Source organism: Pecten maximus, chromosome 5, assembly GCF_902652985.1.
Source record: "Pecten maximus chromosome 5, xPecMax1.1, whole genome shotgun sequence".
In the NCBI taxonomy this organism is placed as follows: domain Eukaryota; kingdom Metazoa; phylum Mollusca; class Bivalvia; order Pectinida; family Pectinidae; genus Pecten; species Pecten maximus.
Genome location: NC_047019.1, coordinates 2,442,144 through 2,467,748, shown reverse-complemented (window position 1 = coordinate 2,467,748; position 25,605 = coordinate 2,442,144). Strand labels below are relative to the sequence as shown.

The following is a 25,605-nucleotide window of genomic DNA, read 5'->3' as shown; positions in this document are numbered from 1 at the left end:
CTTGGAGTCATATTTAATTCAAATGCTAAATGGTCTGACCACATTGATGAGATATACAAATCAGTAATGAAAAAAATAAATGTTTTAAGGAAAATTAAATATATGTTAAAGCGTGATGCTCTTTTAAGAATTTATAAGTCATTTATTTTACCTGTTCTGGAATATGCATGTGAGGTTTGGGACGGATGCTCTCAAGCTGACTCAGAAAAGTTAGAGCGGGCTCAGCTTGAAGCAGCTAGAATAATAACTGGTCTACCGTCTTATACAAGAAAAGAATTTTTATATTTTGAAACATCTTTGGAACCACTTTCAGACAGAAGAGCTAAAAGAAATCTTCAATTACTTTATAAAATAAAAAATAATATGACTCCAAGTTATCTATCTAACTTATTACCTCCTTCAGTGGGAAATAATAACCCTTACCCTTTAAGAAATAAGGACAATTTCAGAATTCCAAATTACAGACTCTCTTCTACAATAAACTCCTTCTTTCCCTCTACTTTAAGAAACTGGAACAATTTAGACGACAATGTTAAATCCCTTTCTCTTTCTTCTTTCAAACTAGCTCTCTCTCAACCTAATTCTACTAGTCTGCCTTGCTACTATAATTATGGTGAAAGAAAGTTTAATATAATACATACAAAATTAAGATATAAGTGTAGTTCTCTTAAGGATGATCTTTTTCGTGTAAATTTGGCAGAGGACTCTATTTGTGTAAACTGTGGTAACAGTGAATGTGAATGTGAATGTCCAATATATGCTACTGCTCGTGCTGAAATGTTCCAATATTTTAATGATTTAAATATACATGTAAATTTAAATTTGTTATTATATGGTAATGAAAACTTGGCTTTGGAAGTGAATAGTTATGTATTTGGATATGTGCAGTCTTTCATAAAGTCCAGCAGAAGATTTTGAATATATATACTTGTATCTCTTTATTATGTCAATGTACATTGTATGTTAAATTATCCATTTTCCTCCTAAATGTTACATGATTTACTATTTATTATACCTATGTCATTACTTGTAAATATTAACATGTTGAGTGGAGAAGGCTTCATAAGTTGTAATAACTTGTGCCTAATCCTATTGTTCTTGTTTAGACAATAAAACATGTTTAAAGTAAAGTAAAGTAAGTAAGTACATCTGCTTGGAACTGGATTACTTAATGAGATTTTATTCTGGACTATAAGCGCCGATTAACACGACCTTCACCGTCCGACAAACACGACCATGCATTCACGTGACCTTCACATTCCGGCAGCCATGACGACAAACGCGACCTTCACCGTCCAACAGACACGACCATGCATTCACGTGACCTTCACATTCCGGCAGCCGTGACGACAAACGCGACCTTCACCGTCCGACATGCGCGACGATTTATGCGACCTTCACCGAACGACAGACGTGACGATTGATTCACGCGACATTTAGTCTTACAGCCACGATGATTCGTGCGACCTTGACCGACCGACAGACGCGACGGTTCACGTGAACATGGCTGACGCGACTTTCGCCAGCCGATGACGGCTGACGTTGAGTTAGAGCTATTATTTTCCTTAATGAACTACAACATTGTACATTCACCTTTCGTCAATTGCAAAATATTGATTCAAACAATGAAACTCGTTTCAACATGCATTTATTAGTATGAAGTATGCAATATAAAACAAAGTGATTACCTATTTTGTGGTTGTTAATTGTCCAACGCAATAATTGTACGGTTAAATCACAATACAATACCGAGATAAGTATATTAAAATGTCATCAAATGTTTCTTACATGTATGTACCACCAAAAGAGATATGCCCCTATATTTGCGACCAAAACGCTAGATGCCGCCTTAATGTAGAAACTAACGTTTCTATCCGTGAAATCTTTTACTTTATAAAAGAAATGCTGTATGGTCTGTGTTGGTGATTTTTGTCTTGTTAATATGGCGAAAGGGACCTTCCGGGAGAGAAGGAAGTCGGAGTTCGATCTTTTGGGAGTGTGCTGACAGACATGGGGCTCGGAGATTTTGGACGTTGTCGCTGCAAATGTGAACTGGAGGGCGACGGAATCATGTAACTCGATCGGCCTTTATTCCAAGGCCATTTGGCAGGATCAAATGCATCGTCCCTCAATACTGTTCTAAAGTCAATTCCATCGGTTTCTTGGTCAAGTACATCTATTTCCATTTTTAGATTCTGAATTCTGGACGTAATTGACATTCCGCGTTTCATTTCCTGGCGTAAAACATATTTCTGGAGTCGGTGTACGCTTGCGCGGCAGAGTAGAAACTTCCTCTTCGGGATGAGCGTCCAAAAGTAACGGATAATTCCTATTGTAAAATATATCTTGCTCTGTAGATGTGGCAAAGTTTTTCGGTTTCAATTCTAAACTTTTTGTAAAATGTTTGAACTGTGAGTCCGTTTCCTGTACCGGTGGGGTCCGCAACGGGGTCGGCCGTCTTAACAACGGCCGATCTGTTTTGGGTTTTTGAAGGATACCAGGGTATGGCGTTTGTTTGTAAACAAACGAAAGGGAGTAACGCCTGTCATTTTTGTTTTTCCGACTGAAGGGTTCAAAACGGTCTCGATCTGTGAGCGCCCTTGGTGTTGGAGTCATCTCTAGCTTTGTATAAAACCGCTGGAATGGTTTGTTTTGAATCACCTGAAGAGTTTTGGACCTGCGCAGAAAGAATGGTACCTGCTTCCGGCTTGGATGCTGATCAACCCCCTGCTTGACATAGCTCTCTACGGCCCATCGGAACTTCGGCTCTTCAATAAAACAAAAGTAGATTGTCATTAACACAAGTTAGCACGAACAAAAGAACAACTGTAAATATAGACTGGATTACCTGCCTTTGTACCATTTCTCTCCGCTAGGCTGTGCTCATTTCCGAAGCGAAGCCTAGCGGAGAGTAGAAAAAACTACGGCAGGTAATCCAGTCTACCATAGATATGTCGGATTTATGTCATTTCATAGTTTTGTTTTGATGTCGTGACAGAACAATATTCTTTAAAGGTGTCAATGGTGAAGCATATACCCCTCATCCCTACCCCCTGTATAATCTACCATATACCCTCATACCTACCCCCTGTATAATCTACCATATACCCTCATCCCTACCCCCTGTATAATCTACCATATACCCCTCATCCCTACCCCCTGTATAATCTACCATATACCCCTCATCACTACCCCCAGTATAATCTACCATATACCCCTCATCACTACCCCCAGTATAATCTACCATATACCCCTCATCACTACCCCCAGTATAATCTACCATATACCCCTCATCCCTACCCCCAGTATAATCTACCATATACCCCTCATACCTACCCCCTGTATAATCTACCATATACCCCTCATCCCTACCCCCTGTATAATCTACCATATACCCCTCATCCCTACCCCCTGTATAATCTACCATATACCCCTCATCCCTACCCCCAGTATAATCTACCATATACCCCTCATCCCTACCCCCTGTATAATCTACCATATACCCCTCATCCCTACCCCCTGTATAATCTACCACTGTATAATCTACCATATACCCCTCATCCCTACCCCCTGTATAATCTACCATATACCCCTCATCCCTACCCCCTGTATAATCTACCATATACCCCTCATCCCTACCCCCTGTATAATCTACCACTGTATAATCTACCATATACCCCTCATCCCTACCCCTGTATAATCTACCATATACCCCTCATCCCTACCCCCTGTATAATCTACCATATACCCCTCATCCCTACCCCCTGTATAATCTACCACTGTATAATCTACCATATACCTCTCATCCCTACCCCCCTGTATAATCTACCATATACTCCTCATCCCTACCCCCTGTATAATCTACCATATACCCTCATCCCTACCCCCTGTATAATCTACCATGTGCCCCTCATCCCTACCCCCTGTATAATCTACCATATACCCCTCATCCCTACCCCCTGTATAATCTACCATGTACCCCTCATCCCTACCCCCTGTATAATCTACCCATATACCCCTCATCCCTACCCCCTGTATAATCTACCATATACCCTCATCCCTACCCCCTGTATAATCTACCATATACCCCTCATCCCTACCCCCTGTATAATCTACCATGTGCCCCTCATCCCTACCCCCTGTATAATCTACCATATACCCCTCATCCCTATCCCCTGTATAATCTACCATATACCCCTCATCCCTACCCCCTGTATAATCTACCATATACCCCTCATCCCTACCCTCTGTATAATCTACCATATACCCCTCATCCCTACCCCCTGTATAATCTACCATATACCCCTCATCCCTACCCCCTGTATAATCTACCACTGTATAATCTACCATATACCTCTCATCCCTACCCCCTGTATAATCTACCATATACCCCTCATCCCTACCCCCTGTATAATCTACCATGTACCCCTCATCCCTACCCCCTGTATAATCTACCATGTACCCCTCATCCCTACCCCCTGTATAATCTACCATGTACCCCTCATCCCTACCCCCTGTATAATCTACCATGTACCCCTCATCCCTACCCCCTGTATAATCTACCATATACCCCTCATCCCTACCCCCTGTATAATCTACCATGTGCCCCTCATCCCTACCCCCTGTATAATCTACCATATACCCCTCATCCCTACCCCCTGTATAATCTACCATGTGCCCCTCATCCCTACCCCCTGTATAATCTACCATATACCCCTCATCCCTACCCCCTGTATAATCTACCATATACCCCTCATCCCTACCCCCTGTATAATCTACCACTGTATAATCTACCATATACCCCTCATCCCTACCCCCTGTATAATCTACAATATACCCCTCATCCCTACCCCCTGTATAATCTACCACTGTATAATCTACCATGTGCCCCTCATCCCTACCCCCTGTATAATCTACCATATACCCCTCATCCCTACCCCCTGTATAATTTACCATGTACCCCTCATCCCTACCCCCTGTATAATCTACCATGTACCCCTCATCCCTACCCCCTGTATAATCTACCATGTACCCCTCATCCCTACCCCCTGTATAATCTACCATATACCCCTCATCCCTACCCCCTGTATAATCTACCATATACCCTCATCCCTACCCCCTGTATAATCTACCATATACCCCTCATCCCTACCCCCTGTATAATCTACCATATACCCCTCATCCCTACCCCCTGTATAATCTACCATATACCCTCATCCCTACCCCCTGTATAATCTACCATATACCCCTCATCCCTACCCCCTGTATAATCTACCATATACCCTCATCCCTACCCCCTGTATAATCTACCATATACCCCTCATCCCTACCCCCTGTATAATCTACCATATACCCCTCATCCCTACCCCCTGTATAAGCTACCATATACCCCTCATCCCTACCCCCTGTATAATCTACCATATACCCCTCATACCTACCCCCTGTATAATCTACCATATACCCCTCATACCTACCCCCTGTATAATCTACCATGTACCCCTCATCCCTACCCCCTGTATAATCTACCATGTACCCCTCATCCCTACCCCCTGTATAATCTACCATATACCCCTCATCCCTACCCCCTGTATAATCTACCATGTACCCCTCATCCCTACCCCCTGTATAATCTACCATATACCCCTCATCCCTACCCCCTGTATAATCTACCATATACCCCTCATACCTACCCCCTGTATAATCTATCATATACCCCTCACCCCTACCCCCTGTATAATCTACCATATACCCCTCATACCTACCCCCTGTATAATCTACCATATACCCCTCACCCCTACCCCCTGTATAATCTACCATATACCCCTCATCCCTACCCCCTGAAAATATAATCTATCATATACCCCTCATCCCTACCCCCTGTATAATCTACCATATACCCCTCACCCCTACCCCCTGTATAATCTACCATATACCCCTCATCCCTACCCCCTGAAAATATAATCTACCATATACCCCTCATCCCTACCCCCTGTATAATCTACCATATACCCCTCATCCCTACCCCCTGTATAATCTACCATGTACCCCTCACCCCTACCCCCTGTATAATCTACCATATACCCTCATCCCTACCCCCTGTATAATCTACCAAAGTGGTGGGTTAGCAATACTTAGCTGGAAATCGGAAGTAGCATTTTTCTTTAAAAGAGTGGACTTTGATATTCAATATAAACAATCCCTGACCAGACAAAAAGTAAGGTTTGCTTGTTGCTTTGCCTGATTATATCCTCCTCGTTGGGGACTTTTTATTTCTATATTTACTTATATATAATCATTTATTTATCTATTCATCTTTATTTATTCATTTATATATTTATCAATCCATTTATCTATCTATTCATTTATTATCATTATTATTTTGTAACCAATTCTTCATCTATATTTTGTTTTACATCAGCTGTACGTACATACGTGTAGCAACTCTTTTTGTTCAAATTCCACTATATACCTAGAAATTGTTATAGACAATTTGACGGGCTTTTCTCCTTCTTAACACAAAAGGCTATTTAAACATAAAAAATAGTGTAGAATATTGTGAATATATATGCATCAATTCAATTCTAATTTTCTTTCATGTCATACGTGTCAACACGAGAGTTGTAAGAGGGGAGATAACTCGTACATGTCATATAACAATTGTGGAATTATATTAGAATTGGACTGTCGTGACTGCCATATCGAAGATTTTACCAGTCAGAAAAATGACAACACTCTGTCAGCTATCGTTCCTCAACATCACTAAATGGCACCAATGAAACTGGAGAAGTTTTTTAAAATGTATTTTTCAAGATTGCGGTCATCTTGCATTTTGGACCGACACGAAAACTTTAACACTTGGTCAGAATCATTTCAGACAGTCGGCATTTCCAAAAGATCAATGGACATATTCAAAATGGCGTACCACGTTTACGGCAAATGTTACTGCAAAAATAAAGACATCAAAATCATCGGAATGACGTACGTACTGTACCGTTTTATGAATGTTGAAAAAATGAAAAAAAATCTAAAGATAGATTAACTTTGACATCTGGCGAGCATCTTTTTTACTAGTCATATTTTGTATTAACTCATAGAAGAAGAAAATTTTAGCCCAGAAGTATTCTACAATGGTAAAGCTGTAAATTCAATGGTTTTTGAGTCTTTGCCACTTTAAAAAATCAGGTGTAACGTCATAGTGGCCATATTTGATTGTTGACCTACTTATTAATATATGACTTTGCTCCTTTGACATATGCTATATACAATGTAAGTAAATGCCATTGACATACCTCTTACCATTTTGAGCAGTTGTCAAAAAAAAAAAACAAAAAAAAACCAGAATGCATAAGAATATATATAATGATAAACTTAACAGAAACAATAGGGTCTTTTCACCACTAGAGAAAAGACCTACCAACCAGAATTTTACAAAAAAACTAACTTCGTATTATGTCATTCATCATTACAAAGAATTCCGCCAGGAAATGCAAAGAAATATATTAGGTGACTGAAGCGCCCCCTTACGTGTTAAAAAGAAATGATTAAGACAGAAAAAAACAAGTCATATCACGATCGATGTTAGTAAGTAACCATGACAACACGTACTTACTTGGTATGTATCGGATAGTTACGTCTGAAATAAACACACAGTCGTTACATTGACAACATAAACAAAACATTCATGGTGTTACAACATAAATAAACACGTTTTACAACAGGGATTGGTAAAGCGTAACCATAGGAACCCGAAACCAAACTTTAACAAACAACATGGACCTTTAACGTTTCAATAGCTACTCGAACTTGATCTTATTTCGTTTTCAAGAATACCACATTTCCTTGTGCAATATGAACTTTGACGTTTGAAGCTTATTAATATGTCTGACGGTTCCGTTGTCATCATGCGCTTGGTTCTCTTTTTGAGAACTTGGCATTTTCTGGTCTGACCTATATGTTGGCTAGACGGTCGGCGATGAGGCAGACGACGCTAGCCCTGTTGAAACACTTGGTTCTTAATCTCATTGTATTTTTTCGATGACCCTTGTGTCTATATTTTCAGTTCATATTCTGTCCTTATTTTATCAATTCTTTGTTAGAATTTCGTTTTTTTCGTCGTAAATACGCTGTTTATCGAAAGCTTAGTACAACATATTTTGTAAATTTTACATGGTTTCTTCCATATTTATTTCTCAAATGTAATACCTAACAGGTATTGTCCCATGAAAAAAAAACCCATTAAAATGATAAAACAGCCTTGCTATATACATGACATCTACCACTTTAAGATTGCTTATCAATCGATGACTATAAACGCAATCGAATCATTGTCATTTTTAATGTTTTTTTTAGCTTGATACCTCGATAATAAGAAACAAACGCTTTGGTGACGGAAGACTGAACATGATGACGTTGCCGCTGATAATACCGAAAGTCGTCCAGACCTACTGGAAAACTTTAAAGATCACTATTCTTATTAATAATATATATATACTTTATATACATTTTAACAGCGATCGGATGCATCGAGATTATCCGCTTCGTTCAATGAAAGAGTAACATATCTATATATAGTTGTATATCGGCAAACTGTTGAGCAATTTCTTTCTATTTAATATTCTAAGCTATTAAAACGTTTTTGACCCATTCGGAACAAACTACGTGTACATACTTAGCACCATCCCACTACACAGGTAAACCTGTCTCTTACCTTTAAACTTAGGTTCCGTGGGTATGAATCCTGCCTTTCCGAGGCCACGCAGGCACCTCAGCCGATGGAGTGGAACCTCGTAATCATTCTCCATTGACTTCGCGCCGACATGTGGAGTAGGCGCTGAAACAATTAAGCAGTTGCGTGGTTACAGAATGATGACGTCATACGTAGTGACGTCATAATGGTACAGAGGCAGTACTGTATCACTCGGAGCGGCGTCACAAAGCCGTGAATGATTGCAAGTAATGCCGTCACTCATGAACTTACCACGTTAATGAAATCAAATACAAATCAGACCTTATTATATGGTTTGAAGTGTATTCGTGCTGTATACATAATTTCGTGTGTCAAGTATTCATATTAACCCTGGCCCATGACCATTAAAATATTGTAAATGTCTAATAGAAAATATCCATTGATTACAATATGACAAAGTAGTCTACTATTGTACAGTTTTTAAAATCGGTTAATTAACTATGGGAACTATTATTAATAATTAAACATTTTTATTACGTTTTAATTAGATTTGTTAACCTCTTTTCATCCTTCTAGACACAGATGGATCTTTGTTAACGACTTGGTTGATGGGATTCCACATGTCACGTCAATGTCATCATGTCGTAGGAATGAATGGGTATCGTTTTGTTAGGCTTCATCTGAAATATTTTATGACAGCGTCCATTTTGCCTCTGGTCATTTTAAGCTGGACAAAGAAGACTTGTCGTCCCAAATTGTGAATGTGACTTTTAAACAGCACTCTCACAGACTATATCAAATTTCCTACAGTATAATTTAATTGGTTATTTTGTGTCTTAAGCCAGAAATATTAGTTATCGCGTTACTCGCCTGAATGTGGAGCCGTAACCGTGTACGTTACTGATATGGTAAAAAAAATATTTAAACTTCGCCGTATTTCTCTCGAATATTAAGATTATAAAAAAAGTTTATCTATGATTTGGATCAACTAATCTCAGAGGTATACGGACCAGTAGCTATTCTAGTGTAATACAAAACTATGTCTAGTGTCCGTGTGTCTGGTATATCAGAGTACAAATCTATGTCTAGTGTCCATGTGACCGGTATATCAGGGTACACATCTATGTCTAGTGTCCGTGTGTGTGGTATATCAGAGTACAAATCTATGTCTAGTGTCCGTGTGACCGGTATATCAGGGTACAAATCTGTGTCTAGTGTCCGTGTGACCGGTATATCAGGGTACAAATCTATGTCTAGTGTCCGTGTGACCGGTATATAAGGGTACAAATCTGTGTCTAGTGTTCGTGTGACTGGTATATCAGTACAGATCTATGTCTAGTGTCCGTGTGACCGGTATATCAGGGTACAAATCTATGTCTAGTGTCCGTGTGTCTGGTATATCAGGGTACAAATCTATGTCTAGTGTCCGTGTGACCGGTATATCAGGGTACAAATCTATGTCTAGTGTCCGTGTGACCGGTATATCAGAGTACAAATCTATGTCTAGTGTCCGTGTGACTGGTATATCAGAGTACAAATATATGTCTAGTGTCCGTGTGACCGGTATATCAGGGTACAAATCTATGTCTAGTGTCCGTGTGACCGGTATATCAGGGTACAAATCTATGTCTAGTGTCCGTGTGTCTGGTATATCAGAGTACAAATATATGTCTAGTGTCCGTGTGACCGGTATATCAGGGTACAAATCTATGTCTAGTGTCCGTGTGACCGGTATATCAGGGTACAAATCTATGTCTAGTGTCCGTGTGACCGGTATATCAGGGTACAAATCTATGTCTAGTGTCCGTGTGACCGGTATATCAGGGTACAAATCTATGTCTAGTGTCCGTGTGACCGGTATATAAGGGTATAAATCTATGTCTAGTGTCCGTGTGACCGGTATATTAGAGTAGAAATCTATGTCTAGTGTCCGTGTGTGTGGTATATCAGAGTACAAATATATGTCTAGTGTCCGTTTGACCGGTATATCAGGGTACAAATCTATGTCTAGTGTCCGTGTGACCGGTATATCAGGGTACAAATCTATGTCTAGTGTCCGTGTGACCGGTATATCAGAGTACAAATCTATGTCTAGTGTCCATGTGACTGGTATATCAGTACAGATCTATGTCTAGTGTCCGTGTGACCGGTATATCAGGGTACAAATCTATGTCTAGTGTCCGTGTGACCGGTATATCAGAGTACAAATCTATGTCTAGTGTCCATGTGACTGGTATATCAGTACAAATCTTTGTGTAGTGTCCGTGTGACTGGTATATCAGGGTACAAATCTATGTCTAGTGTCCGTGTGTGTGGTATATCAGGGTACAAATCTATGTCTAGTGTCCTTGTGACTGGTATATCAGTACAGATCTATGTCTAGTGTCCGTGTGACCGGTATATCAGGGTACAAATCTATGTCTAGTGTCCGTGTGACCGGTATATCAGTACAAATCTATGTCTAGTGTCCGTGTGTCTGGTATATCAGGGTACAAATCTATGTCTAGTGTCCGTTTGACCGGTATATCAGGGTACAAATATATGTCTAGTGTCCGTGTGACCGGTATATCAGGGTACAAATATATGTCTAGTGTCCGTGTGACCGGTATATCAGAGTACAAATCTATGTCTAGTGTCCGTGTGACCGGTATATCAGTACAAATCTATGTCTAGTGTCCGTGTGACCGGTATATCAGAGTACATTCTATGTCTAGTGTCCGTGTGACCGGTATATCAGAGTACAAATCTATGTCTAGTATCCGTGTGACCGGTATTTCAGAGTACATTCTATGTCTAGTGTCCGTGTGACCGGTATATCAGAGTACATTCTATGTCTAGTGTCCGTGTGACCGGTATATCAGAGTACATTCTATGTCTAGTGTCCGTGTGACCGGTATATCAGAGTACAAATCTATGTCTAGTATCCGTGTGACCGGTATTTCAGAGTACATTCTATGTCTAGTGTCCGTGTGACCGGTATATCAGGGTACAAATCTATGTCTAGTGTCCGTGTGTCTGGTATATCAGAGTACAAATTTATGTCTAGTGTCCGTGTGTCTGGTATATCAGAGTACAAATCTATGTCTAGTATCCGTGTGACCGGTATTTCAGAGTACATTCTATGTCTAGTGTCCGTGTGACCGGTATATCAGGGTACAAATCTATGTCTAGTGTCCGTGTGTCTGGTATATCAGAGTACAAATTTATGTCTAGTGTCCGTGTGTCTGGTATATCAGAGTACAAATCTATGTCTAGTGTCCGTGTGACCGGAATATCAGGGTACAAATCTGTGTCTAGTGTCCGTGTGTCTGGTATATCAGAGTACAAATTTATGTCTAGTGTCCGTGTGTCTGGTATATCAGAGTAGAAATATATTTCTAGTGTCCGTGTGACCAGTATATCAGGGTACAAATCTATGTCTAGTGTCCGTGTGACCGGTATATCAGGGTACAAATCTGTGTCTAGTGTTCGTGTGACCGGTATATCAGTACAAATCTATGTCTAGTGTCCGTGTGACCGGTATATCAGTACAAATCTATGTCAAATGTCCGTGTGACCGGTATATCAGAGTACAAATCTATGTCTAGTGTCCGTGTGACCGGTATATCAGATTAGAAATCTATGTCTAGTGTCCGTGTGACTGGTATATCAGGGTACAAATCTATATCTAGTGTCCGTGTGACCGGTATATCAGAGTACAAATCTATGTCTAGTGTCCGTGTGACTGGTATATCAGGGTACAAATATATGTCTAGTGTCCGTGTGTCTGGTATATCAGGGTACAAATATATGTCTAGTGTCCGTGTGACCGGTATATCAGAGTACAAATCTATGTCTAGTGTCCGTGTGACTGGTATATCAGAGTACAAATATATGTCTAGTGTCCGTGTGACCGGTATATCAGAGTACATTCTATGTTTAGTGTCCGTGTGACCGGTATATCAGAGTACAAATCTATGTCTAGTATCCGTGTGACCGGTATTTCAGAGTACATTCTATGTCTAGTGTCCGTGTGACCGGTATATCAGGGTACAAATCTATGTCTAGTGTCCGTGTGTCTGGTATATCAGAGTACAAATTTATGTCTAGTGTCCGTGTGTCTGGTATATCAGAGTAGAAATCTATGTCTAGTGTCCGTGTGACCAGTATATCAGGGTACAAATCTATGTCTAGTATCCGTGTGACTGGTATATCAGGGTACAAATATATGTCTAGTGTCCGTGTGACCGGTATATCAGGGTACAAATCTATGTCTAGTGTCCGTGTGACTGGCATATCAGTACAAATCTATGTCTAGTGTCCGTGTGACTGGTATATCAGGGTACAAATCTATGTCTAGTGTCCGTGTGACCGGTATATCAGGGTACAAATCTATGTCTAGTGTCCGTGTGACTGGTATATCAGATTAGAAATCTATGTCTAGTGTCCGTGTGACCGGTATATCAGGGTAAAAATCTATGTCTAGTGTCCGCGTGACTGGTATATCAGGGTACAAATATATGTCTAGTGTCCGTGTGACCGGTATATCAGGGTACAAATCTATGTCTAGTGTCCGTGTGTCTGGTATATCAGGGTACATGTCTAGTGTCCATGTGACCGGTATATCAGGGTACAAATCTATGTCTAGTGTCCGTGTGACCGGTATAGCAGGGTACAAATCTATGTCTAGTGTCCGTGTGACCGGTATATCAGGGTACAAATCTATGTCTAGTGTCCGTGTGACCGGTATATCAGGGTACAAATCTATGTCTAGTGTCCGTGTGTCTGGTATATCAGGGTACAAATCTATGTCTAGTGTCCGTGTGACCGGTATATCAGGGTACAAATCTATGTCTAGTGTCCGTGTGACTGGTATATCAGAGTACATGTCTAGTGTCCGTGTGACTGGTATATCAGTACAAATCTATGTCTAGTGTCCGCGTGACCGGTATATCAGTACAAATCTATGTCAAGTGTCCGTGTGACCGGTATATCAGGGTACAAATCTATGTCTAGTGTCCGTGTGACCGGTATATCAGAGTACATTCTATGTCTAGTGTCCGTGTGACCGGTATATCAGAGTACAAATCTATGTCTAGTATCCGTGTGACCGGTATTTCAGAGTACATTCTATGTCTAGTGTCCGTGTGACCGGTATATCAGGGTACAAATCTGTGTCTAGTGTCCGTGTGTCTGGTATATCAGAGTACAAATTTATGTCTAGTGTCCGTGTGTCTGGTATATCAGAGTAGAAATATATTTCTAGTGTCCGTGTGACCAGTATATCAGGGTACAAATCTATGTCTAGTGTCCGTGTGACCGGTATATCAGGGTACAAATCTGTGTCTAGTGTTCGTGTGACCGGTATATCAGTACAAATCTATGTCTAGTGTCCTTGTGACCGGTATATCAGTACAAATCTATGTCAAATGTCCGTGTGACCGGTATATCAGAGTACAAATCTATATCTAGTGTCCGTGTGACCGGTATATCAGAGTACAAATCTATGTCTAGTGTCCGTGTGACTGGTATATCAGTACAAATCTATGTCAAGTGTCCGTGCGACCGGTATATCAGAGTACAAATCTATGTCTAGTGTACGTGTGTCTGGTATATCAGGGTACAAATCTATGTCTAGTGTCCGTGTGACCGGTATATCAGAGTACAAATCTATGTCTAGTAGTGTCCGTGTGACTGGTATATCAGGGTACAAATCTATGTCTAGTGTCCGTGTGACCGGTATATCAGAGTAGAAATCTATGTCTAGTGTCCGTGTGACCGGTATATCAGGATACAAATCTATGTCTAGTGTCCGTGTGACCGGTATATCAGGGTACAAATCTATGTCTAGTGTACGTGTGTCTGGTATATCAGGGTACAAATCTATGTCTAGTGTCCGTGTGACCGGTATATCAGAGTACATTCTATGTCTAGTGTCCGTGTGACCGGTATATCAGAGTACAAATCTATGTCTAGTATCCGTGTGACCGGTATTTCAGAGTACATTCTATGTCTAGTGTCCGTGTGACCGGTATATCAGAGTACAAATCTATATCTAGTGTCCGTGTGTCTGGTATATCAGAGTACAAATTTATGTCTAGTGTCCGTGTGTCTGGTATATCAGAGTAGAAATCTATGTCTAGTGTCCGTGTGTCTGGTATATCAGAGTAGAAATATATTTCTAGTGTCCGTGTGACCAGTATATCAGGGTACAAATCTATGTCTAGTGTCCGTGTGACCGGTATATCAGGGTACAAATCTGTGTCTAGTGTTCGTGTGACCGGTATATCAGTACAAATCTATGTCTAGTGTCCGTGTGACCGGTATATCAGTACAAATCTATGTCTAGTGTCCGTGTGACCGGTATATCAGAGTACAAATCTATGTCTAGTGTCCGTGTGACCGGTATATCAGAGTACAAATCTATGTCTAGTGTCCGTGTGACTGGTATATCAGTACAAATCTATGTCAAGTGTCCGTGCGACCGGTATATCAGAGTACAAATCTATGTCTAGTGTACGTGTGTCTGGTATATCAGGGTACAAATATATGTCTAGTGTCCGTGTGACTGGTATATCAGAGTACAAATCTATGTCTAGTGTCCGTGTGACTGGTATATCAGAGTACAAATCTATGTCTAGTAGTGTCCGTGTGACTGGTATATCAGGGTACAAATCTATGTCTAGTGTCCGTGTGACCGGTATATCAGAGTAGAAATCTATGTCTAGTGTCCGTGTGACCGGTATATCAGGATACAAATCTATGTCTAGTGTCCGTGTGACCGGTATATCAGGGTACAAATCTATGTCTAGTGTCCGTGTGACCGGTATATCAGGGTACAAATCTATGTCTAGTGTACGTGTGTCTGGTATATCAGGGTACAAATCTATGTCTAGTGTCCGTGTGTCTGGTATATCAGAGTAGAAATATATTTCTAGTGTCCGTGTGACCAGTATATCAGGGTACAAATCTATGTCTAGTGTCCGTGTGACCGGTATATCAGGGTACAAATCTGTGTCTAGTGTTCGTGTGACCGGTATATCAGTACAAATCTATGTCTAGTGTCCGTGTGACCGGTATATCAGTACAAATCTATGTCTAATGTCCGTGTGACCGGTATATCAGAGTACAAATCTATATCTAGTGTCCGTGTGACCGGTATATCAGAGTACAAATCTATGTCTAGTGTCCGTGTGACTGGTATATCAGTACAAATCTATGTCAAGTGTCCGTGCGACCGGTATATCAGAGTACAAATCTATGTCTAGTGTACGTGTGTCTGGTATATCAGGGTACAAATCTATGTCTAGTGTCCGTGTGACCGGTATATCAGAGTACAAATCTATGTCTAGTAGTGTCCGTGTGACTGGTATATCAGGGTACAAATCTATGTCTAGTGTCCGTGTGACCGGTATATCAGAGTAGAAAATCTATGTCTAGTGTCCGTGTGACCGGTATATCAGGATACAAATCTATGTCTAGTGTCCGTGTGACCGGTATATCAGGGTACAAATCTATGTCTAGTGTACGTGTGTCTGGTATATCAGGGTACAAATCTATGTCTAGTGTCCGTGTGACCGGTATATCAGAGTACATTCTATGTCTAGTGTCCGTGTGACCGGTATTTCAGAGTACATTCTATGTCTAGTGTCCGTGTGACCGGTATATCAGAGTACAAATCTATATCTAGTGTCCGTGTGTCTGGTATATCAGAGTACAAATTTATGTCTAGTGTCCGTGTGTCTGGTATATCAGAGTAGAAATCTATGTCTAGTGTCCGTGTGTCTGGTATATCAGAGTAGAAATATATTTCTAGTGTCCGTGTGACCAGTATATCAGGGTACAAATCTATGTCTAGTGTCCGTGTGACCGGTATATCAGGGTACAAATCTGTGTCTAGTGTTCGTGTGACCGGTATATCAGTACAAATCTATGTCTAGTGTCCGTGTGACCGGTATATCAGTACAAATCTATGTCAAATGTCCGTGTGACCGGTATATCAGAGTACAAATCTATATCTAGTGTCCGTGTGACCGGTATATCAGAGTACAAATCTATGTCTAGTGTCCGTGTGACTGGTATATCAGTACAAATCTATGTCAAGTGTCCGTGCGACCGGTATATCAGAGTACAAATCTATGTCTAGTGTACGTGTGTCTGGTATATCAGGGTACAAATATATGTCTAGTGTCCGTGTGACTGGTATATCAGAGTACAAATCTATGTCAAGTGTCCGTGTGACCGGTATATCAGAGTACAAATCTATGTCTAGTAGTGTCCGTGTGACTGGTATATCAGGGTACAAATCTATGTCTAGTGTCCGTGTGACCGGTATATCAGAGTAGAAATCTATGTCTAGTGTCCGTGTGACCGGTATATCAGGATACAAATCTATGTCTAGTGTCCGTGTGACCGGTATATCAGGGTACAAATCTATGTCTAGTGTCCGTGTGACCGGTATATCAGGGTACAAATCTATGTCTAGTGTACGTGTGTCTGGTATATCAGGGTACAAATCTATGTCTAGTGTCCGTGTGACCGGTATATCAGAGTAGAAATCTATGTCTAGTGTCCGTGTGACCGGTATATCAGGATACAAATCTATGTCTAGTGTCCGTGTGACCAGTATATCAGAGTAGAAATCTATGTCTAGTGTCCGTGTGACCGGTATATCAGGATACAAATCTATGTCTAGTGTCCGTGTGACCGGTATATCAGGGTACAAATCTATGTCTAGTGTACGTGTGACTGGTATATCAGTACAAATCTATGTCAAGTGTCCGTGCGACCGGTATATCAGAGTACAAATCTATGTCTAGTGTACGTGCGTCTAGTATATCAGGGTACAAATATATGTCTAGTGTCCGTGTGACTGGTATATCAGAGTACAAATCTATGTCAAGTGTCCGTGTGACCGGTATATCAGAGTACAAATCTATGTCTAGTAGTGTCCGTGTGACTGGTATATCAGGGTACAAATCTATGTCTAGTGTCCGTGTGACCGGTATATCAGAGTAGAAATCTATGTCTAGTGTCCGTGTGACTGGTATATCAGAGTACATGTCTAGTGTCCGTGGGACCGGTATATCAGGATACAAATCTATGTCTAGTGTCCGTGTGACTGGTATATCAGAGTACATGTCTAGTGTCCGTGTGACTGGTATATCAGAGTACATGTCTAGTGTCCGTGTGACCGGTATATCAGAGTACAAATCTATGTCTAGTGTCCGTGTGACTGGTATATCAGGGTACAAATCTATGTCTAGTGTCCGTGTGACCGGTATATCAGGGTACAAATCTATGTCTAGTGTCCGTGTGACCGGTATATCAGGGTACAAATCTATGTCTAGTGTCCGTGTGACCGGTATATCAGGGTACAAATCTATGTCTAGTGTCCGTGTGACCGGTATATCAGGGTACAAATCTGTGTCTAGTGTTCGTGTGACCGGTATATCAGTACAAATCTATGTCTAGTGTCCGTGTGACCGGTATATCAGTACAAATCTATGTCAAATGTCCGTGTGACCGGTATATCAGAGTACAAATCTATATCTAGTGTCCGTGTGACCGGTATATCAGAGTACAAATCTATGTCTAGTGTCCGTGTGACTGGTATATCAGTACAAATCTATGTCAAGTGTCCGTGCGACCGGTATATCAGAGTACAAATCTATGTCTAGTGTACGTGTGTCTGGTATATCAGGGTACAAATATATGTCTAGTGTCCGTGTGACTGGTATATCAGAGTACAAATCTATGTCTAGTGTCCGTGTGACTGGTATATCAGAGTACAAATCTATGTCTAGTAGTGTCCGTGTGACTGGTATATCAGGGTACAAATCTATGTCTAGTGTCCGTGTGACCGGTATATCAGAGTAGAAATCTATGTCTAGTGTCCGTGTGACCGGTATATCAGGATACAAATCTATGTCTAGTGTCCGTGTGACCGGTATATCAGGGTACAAATCTATGTCTAGTGTCCGTGTGACCGGTATATCAGGGTACAAATCTATGTCTAGTGTACGTGTGTCTGGTATATCAGGGTACAAATCTATGTCTAGTGTCCGTGTGTCTGGTATATCAGAGTAGAAATATATTTCTAGTGTCCGTGTGACCAGTATATCAGGGTACAAATCTATGTCTAGTGTCCGTGTGACCGGTATATCAGGGTACAAATCTGTGTCTAGTGTTCGTGTGACCGGTATATCAGTACAAATCTATGTCTAGTGTCCGTGTGACCGGTATATCAGTACAAATCTATGTCAAATGTCCGTGTGACCGGTATATCAGAGTACAAATCTATATCTAGTGTCCGTGTGACCGGTATATCAGAGTACAAATCTATGTCTAGTGTCCGTGTGACTGGTATATCAGTACAAATCTATGTCAAGTGTCCGTGCGACCGGTATATCAGAGTACAAATCTATGTCTAGTGTACGTGTGTCTGGTATATCAGGGTACAAATCTATGTCTAGTGTCCGTGTGACCGGTATATCAGAGTACAAATCTATGTCTAGTAGTGTCCGTGTGACTGGTATATCAGGGTACAAATCTATGTCTAGTGTCCGTGTGACCGGTATATCAGAGTAGAAATCTATGTCTAGTGTCCGTGTGACCGGTATATCAGGATACAAATCTATGTCTAGTGTCCGTGTGACCGGTATATCAGGGTACAAATCTATGTCTAGTGTACGTGTGTCTGGTATATCAGGGTACAAATCTATGTCTAGTGTCCGTGTGACCGGTATATCAGAGTACATTCTATGTCTAGTGTCCGTGTGACCGGTATTTCAGAGTACATTCTATGTCTAGTGTCCGTGTGACCGGTATATCAGAGTACAAATCTATATCTAGTGTCCGTGTGTCTGGTATATCAGAGTACAAATTTATGTCTAGTGTCCGTGTGTCTGGTATATCAGAGTAGAAATCTATGTCTAGTGTCCGTGTGTCTGGTATATCAGAGTAGAAATATATTTCTAGTGTCCGTGTGACCAGTATATCAGGGTACAAATCTATGTCTAGTGTCCGTGTGACCGGTATATCAGGGTACAAATCTGTGTCTAGTGTTCGTGTGACCGGTATATCAGTACAAATCTATGTCTAGTGTCCGTGTGACCGGTATATCAGTACAAATCTATGTCAAATGTCCGTGTGACCGGTATATCAGAGTACAAATCTATGTCTAGTGTCCGTGTGACCGGTATATCAGAGTACAAATCTATGTCTAGTGTCCGTGTGACTGGTATATCAGTACAAATCTATGTCAAGTGTCCGTGCGACCGGTATATCAGAGTACAAATCTATGTCTAGTGTACGTGTGTCTGGTATATCAGGGTACAAATATATGTCTAGTGTCCGTGTGACTGGTATATCAGAGTACAAATCTATGTCAAGTGTCCGTGTGACCGGTATATCAGAGTACAAATCTATGTCTAGTAGTGTCCGTGTGACTGGTATATCAGGGTACAAATCTATGTCTAGTGTCCGTGTGACCGGTATATCAGAGTAGAAATCTATGTCTAGTGTCCGTGTGACCGGTATATCAGGATACAAATCTATGTCTAGTGTCCGTGTGACCGGTATATCAGGGTACAAATCTATGTCTAGTGTCCGTGTGACCGGTATATCAGGGTACAAATCTATGTCTAGTGTACGTGTGTCTGGTATATCAGGGTACAAATCTATGTCTAGTGTCCGTGTGACCGGTATATCAGAGTAGAAATCTATGTCTAGTGTCCGTGTGACCGGTATATCAGGATACAAATCTATGTCTAGTGTCCGTGTGACCAGTATATCAGAGTAGAAATCTATGTCTAGTGTCCGTGTGACCGGTATATCAGGATACAAATCTATGTCTAGTGTCCGTGTGACCGGTATATCAGGGTACAAATCTATGTCTAGTGTACGTGTGACTGGTATATCAGTACAAATCTATGTCAAGTGTCCGTGCGACCGGTATATCAGAGTACAAATCTATGTCTAGTGTACGTGCGTCTAGTATATCAGGGTACAAATATATGTCTAGTGTCCGTGTGACTGGTATATCAGAGTACAAATCTATGTCAAGTGTCCGTGTGACCGGTATATCAGAGTACAAATCTATGTCTAGTAGTGTCCGTGTGACTGGTATATCAGGGTACAAATCTATGTCTAGTGTCCGTGTGACCGGTATATCAGAGTAGAAATCTATGTCTAGTGTCCGTGTGACTGGTATATCAGAGTACATGTCTAGTGTCCGTGGGACCGGTATATCAGGATACAAATCTATGTCTAGTGTCCGTGTGACTGGTATATCAGAGTACATGTCTAGTGTCCGTGTGACTGGTATATCAGAGTACATGTCTAGTGTCCGTGTGACCGGTATATCAGAGTACAAATCTATGTCTAGTGTCCGTGTGACTGGTATATCAGGGTACAAATCTATGTCTAGTGTCCGTGTGACCGGTATATCAGGGTACAAATCTATGTCTAGTGTCCGTGTGACCGGTATATCAGGGTACAAATCTATGTCTAGTGTCCGTGTGACCGGTATATCAGGGTACAAATCTATGTCTAGTGTCCGTGTGACTGGTATATTAGGGTACAAATTTATGTCTAGTGTCCGTGTGACCGGTATATCAGAGTACAAATCTATGTCTAGTGTCCGTGTGACCGGTATATCAGAGTAGAAATCTATGTCTAGTGTCCGTGTGTCTGGTATAACGGACTCCGGTACCGGTCACATCCGTCGTTAGTATACGACACATGTACTCACCTCTTAAATATGAGTTTCCTTTACGAGCTGATGAATTCGTCTCTCACATCCGTTGTACTTTTCACGAGCAGACCACACATTTACTCACCTCTCACATCCATTGTACTCTCACGAGCAGAAGACAAGCTCCGGCACGTGATATCATCCCCGACCTCATCCGCCTGATCCTCTGTCAGAGGAATCCACACTCCAAAATCCATCACTGCTCTTGGATCGATGGGGAAATCCTCTTATAGTATCGCGTAAAGTTGTGGAATAAAGAGAACCATTGGTCGTAATTGGTCCCCTAAAGCTTGACCACTTAACAGCAGCTTTTGGACCCTGATAAGATTGAACTGCGTAGCGCGGCCATGATCTGAAATCTTAGCCTACTTCGAAATGTGGTTTTGACTGTTAAACAGACGACCACGCTAACAAACCGAACGTATTTTTATTATATTCTAATACATGTCACATTAGACCCTCATAATAATATGTCACAGTAGCAGAGCAGAGTTTAAAACGCCTTGTCATCCCGCAGACAAGATAAAAACATTTGGTGACGTTTGTCAAACAACGTTTACCAAAGATAAGCCAAATTCGTGCACGTTCATAAGAAAATAATGATGATGATAAAACAAGAATATATAACAGCTTTATTTCATATAAAAAAAAACTTTTATTAAATAAATATATTAAAGTTGACAGAGATAAATATTATAGCATTACGTGTTAGTTATACTCTAAAAGTTAGCATACAAATGGAATTGTTCCTGATCAGGGCTATTGTTTTAGTGGAAGACAATACACGTCCTGTATATATACGTACATAGACATAATAGAACCGTTCCGAGACTAAAACTCCTAAAGACAATTTCATGATAAGCCAAGAATACAATATGGTTACGCTTGCCACCTCCGGTAAAATCTTTATAAAAATCGTCAGATATGAAATACACTGTCTGTGCTCGGGATTTAAACTTATATACGGGCTGTAAAATCACACTAGCTTTAGCACAGAGATCAAAACAATGTCCAGAAAGATATGTTTATCATTGAAAGATTTTGTTTAAAAAGAACACAAGCTAATCTATGATATATTAATGAACGTGTGGAAGTGCAATGTGATTATCAATCTTATGACACAGAACATTAACAGCACAAAACGTATTAACTTGGCTTCGGGTTAATAAATACTCGTATCCACCTCAGAGGATAACTAATATACAATATATGCTATACATGTAAATATAATTATTGTTCAGCCAAAGTCTACTTCTAACAAACTGTTGGAATAACATGGATATACCTAAAGTGTGCCGCTCAGCTTGACTTTGTTTTCAAACAGGCTGTTTCAATCGAAGAGACGGTTTCGTCTCCTTTCTCCAACTTTTTCGTTATCAAAAGAATTATATAAACACTTGAGAACAATGACAAACCAAATACAGTCTGTTCTGGGAATGCGCACATGTACGGGTAGATGTTCACATGTGTTATCATGTTATTAAAAACCTTGTTGTACTGCCATCACTTCCCCAGTTAAACCTTATACTGCCATCATTTCCCTTAATCAAACCTTGTTATACTGCCATCATTTCCCCAATGAAACCGTGTTATATTGCCACCATTTCTTCCGGTTAAACCTTATGCCATCATTTCCCTAGTTAAACCTTATGCCATCATTTTCCTTATTCAAACCTTGTTAAACTGCCACCATTTCCTCCGAGAGTTTAACCTCGTTATATTGCCACCATTTCTCCTGTTAAACCTAATTACTGCCATCATCTTCCCCAGTTAAACCTTATTATACTGCCACCATATGAACCGTAAAACCTTTTTATACTGCCATCATTTGAAAAGTAAAACTTTATTTTGCCACTATTTGTACAGACAAACCTTGTAATACTACAATTTTCCCCACCGTAAAACCATGTTAAACGAATGCACTGTCATGATATCCCTATCATACTAGTAGTACATGTATGTTTCAATATTATCTAAACTTTTAATACTGCCATGATACGTAAAAGTAAAACCTAGTTATATAACTCACTTTTATATTAGTGTCTCTTTTCCAGAGATCGTGATAAATTAACTGTATTTTACTATTCAATACAATGTATGGTAGTATATACATGTACAAAATATATCTTATCTATTTTTGCGCGGTGAATTTATCTTAAGAAGCGAGAGTAGAGATCTGAGATTGTTTCTCGAGTCGAGCAGGATGTACATATACTTAAACATAAACGGAAGAAACGATTACTCGAGTCTCATTACTTAACACATAGTGTGGTATTATAATAAATACATATACACGATCATAGCTTACATAAACGACCGACAAATGTTCTCTTCCCAACGCCAATATACATGGTCACCACAAAACATATAACAGATCGGTACTTCAAACCCAACACTAACCTCATACATGTATACATATACTGTATTTGGCCGATTTCCCACTTTTACCTTGTTATACTGTCACTATTTGTATAGTTTAAACTTGATACTGCCGCTATCGGTATAGTTTAACCTTGTTATACTGTCACTATTTGTATAGTTTAACCTTGTTATACTGCCACTATTTGTATAGTTTAACCTTGTTATACTGTCACTATTTGTATAGTTTAACCTTGTAATACTGTCACTATTTGTATAGTTTAACCTTGTTATACTGTCACTATTTGTAGTTTAACCTTGTTATACTGTCACTATTTGTATAGTTTAACCTTGTTATACTGTCACTATCGGTATAGTTTAACCTTGTTATACGCCACTATTTGTATAGTTTAACCTTGTTATACTGTCACTATTTGTAGTTTAACCTTGTTATACTGTCACTATTTGTATAGTTTAACCTTGTTATACGCCACTATTTGTATAGTTTAACCTTGTTATACTGTCACTATTTGTATAGTTTAACCTTGTTATACTGCCACTATTTGTATAGTTTAACCTTGTTATACTGTCACTATTTGTATAGTTTAACCTTGTTATACTGTCACTATTTGTATAGTTTAACCTTGTTATACTGTCACTATTTGTATAGTTTAACCTTGTTATACTGTCACTATTTGTATAGTTTAACCTTGTTATACTGTCACTATTTGTATAGTTTAACCTTGTTATACGCCACTATTTGTATAGTTTAACCTTGTTATACTGTCACTATTTGTATAGTTTAACCTTGTTATACTGTCACTATTTGTAGTTTAACCTTGTTATACTGTCACTATTTGTATAGTTTAACCTTGTTATACTGTCACTATTTGTAGTTTAACCTTGTTATACTGTCACTATTTGTATAGTTTAACCTTGTTATACTGTCATTATTTGTATAGTTTAACCTTGTTATACTGTCACTATTTGTATAGTTTAACCTTGTTATACTGTCACTATTTGTATAGTTTAACCTTGTTATACGCCACTATTTGTATAGTTTAACCTTGTTATACTGTCACTATTTGTATAGTTTAACCTTGTTATACGCCACTATTTGTATAGTTTAACCTTGTTATACTGTCACTATTTGTATAGTTTAACGTTGTTATACTGTCACTATCGGTATAGTTTAACCTTGTTATACTGTCACTATTTGTATATTTTAACCTTATTATACTGTCACTATTTGTATAGTTTAACCTTGTTATACTGTCACTATTTGTATAGTTTAACCTTGTTATACTGCCACTATTTGTATAGTTTAACCTTGTTATACTGTCACTATTTGTATAGTTTAACCTTGTTATACTGTCACTATTTGTATAGTTTAACCTTGTTATACTGTCACTATTTGTATAGTTTAACCTTGTTATACTGTCACTATTTGTATAGTTTAACCTTGTTATACTGTCACTATTTGTATAGTTTAACCTTGTTATACTGCCACTATTTGTATAGTTTAACCTTGTTATACTGCCACTATTTGTATAGTTTAACCTTGTTATACTGTCACTATTTGTAGTTTAACCTTGTTATACTGCCACTATTTGTATAGTTTAACCTTGTTATACTGTCACTATTTGTATAGTTTAACCTTGTTATACGCCACTATTTGTATAGTTTAACCTTGTTATACTGCCACTATTTGTATAGTTTAACCTTGTTATACTGTCACTATTTGTATAGTTTAACCTTGTTATACTGCCACTATTTGTATAGTTTAACCTTGTTATACTGTCACTATTTGTAAAGTTTAACCTTG

General features: G+C 39.7%; 1 protein-coding gene across 1 annotated transcript; it reads right to left on the bottom strand.

The window, feature by feature from the left end:
• Window positions 1-1,791: 1,791 nt before the first annotated feature.
• Window positions 1,792-21,634, bottom strand: LOC117326838. Its single transcript, XM_033883608.1, is given in 5 exon segments — window positions 1,792-2,231; window positions 2,233-2,768; window positions 7,610-7,633; window positions 8,708-8,830; window positions 21,508-21,634. Coding segments are annotated over 5 exon segments (1,089 nt in total). The 5' UTR covers window positions 21,620-21,634; the 3' UTR covers window positions 1,792-1,937.
• Between the last annotated feature and the right edge of the window lie 3,971 nt (window positions 21,635-25,605).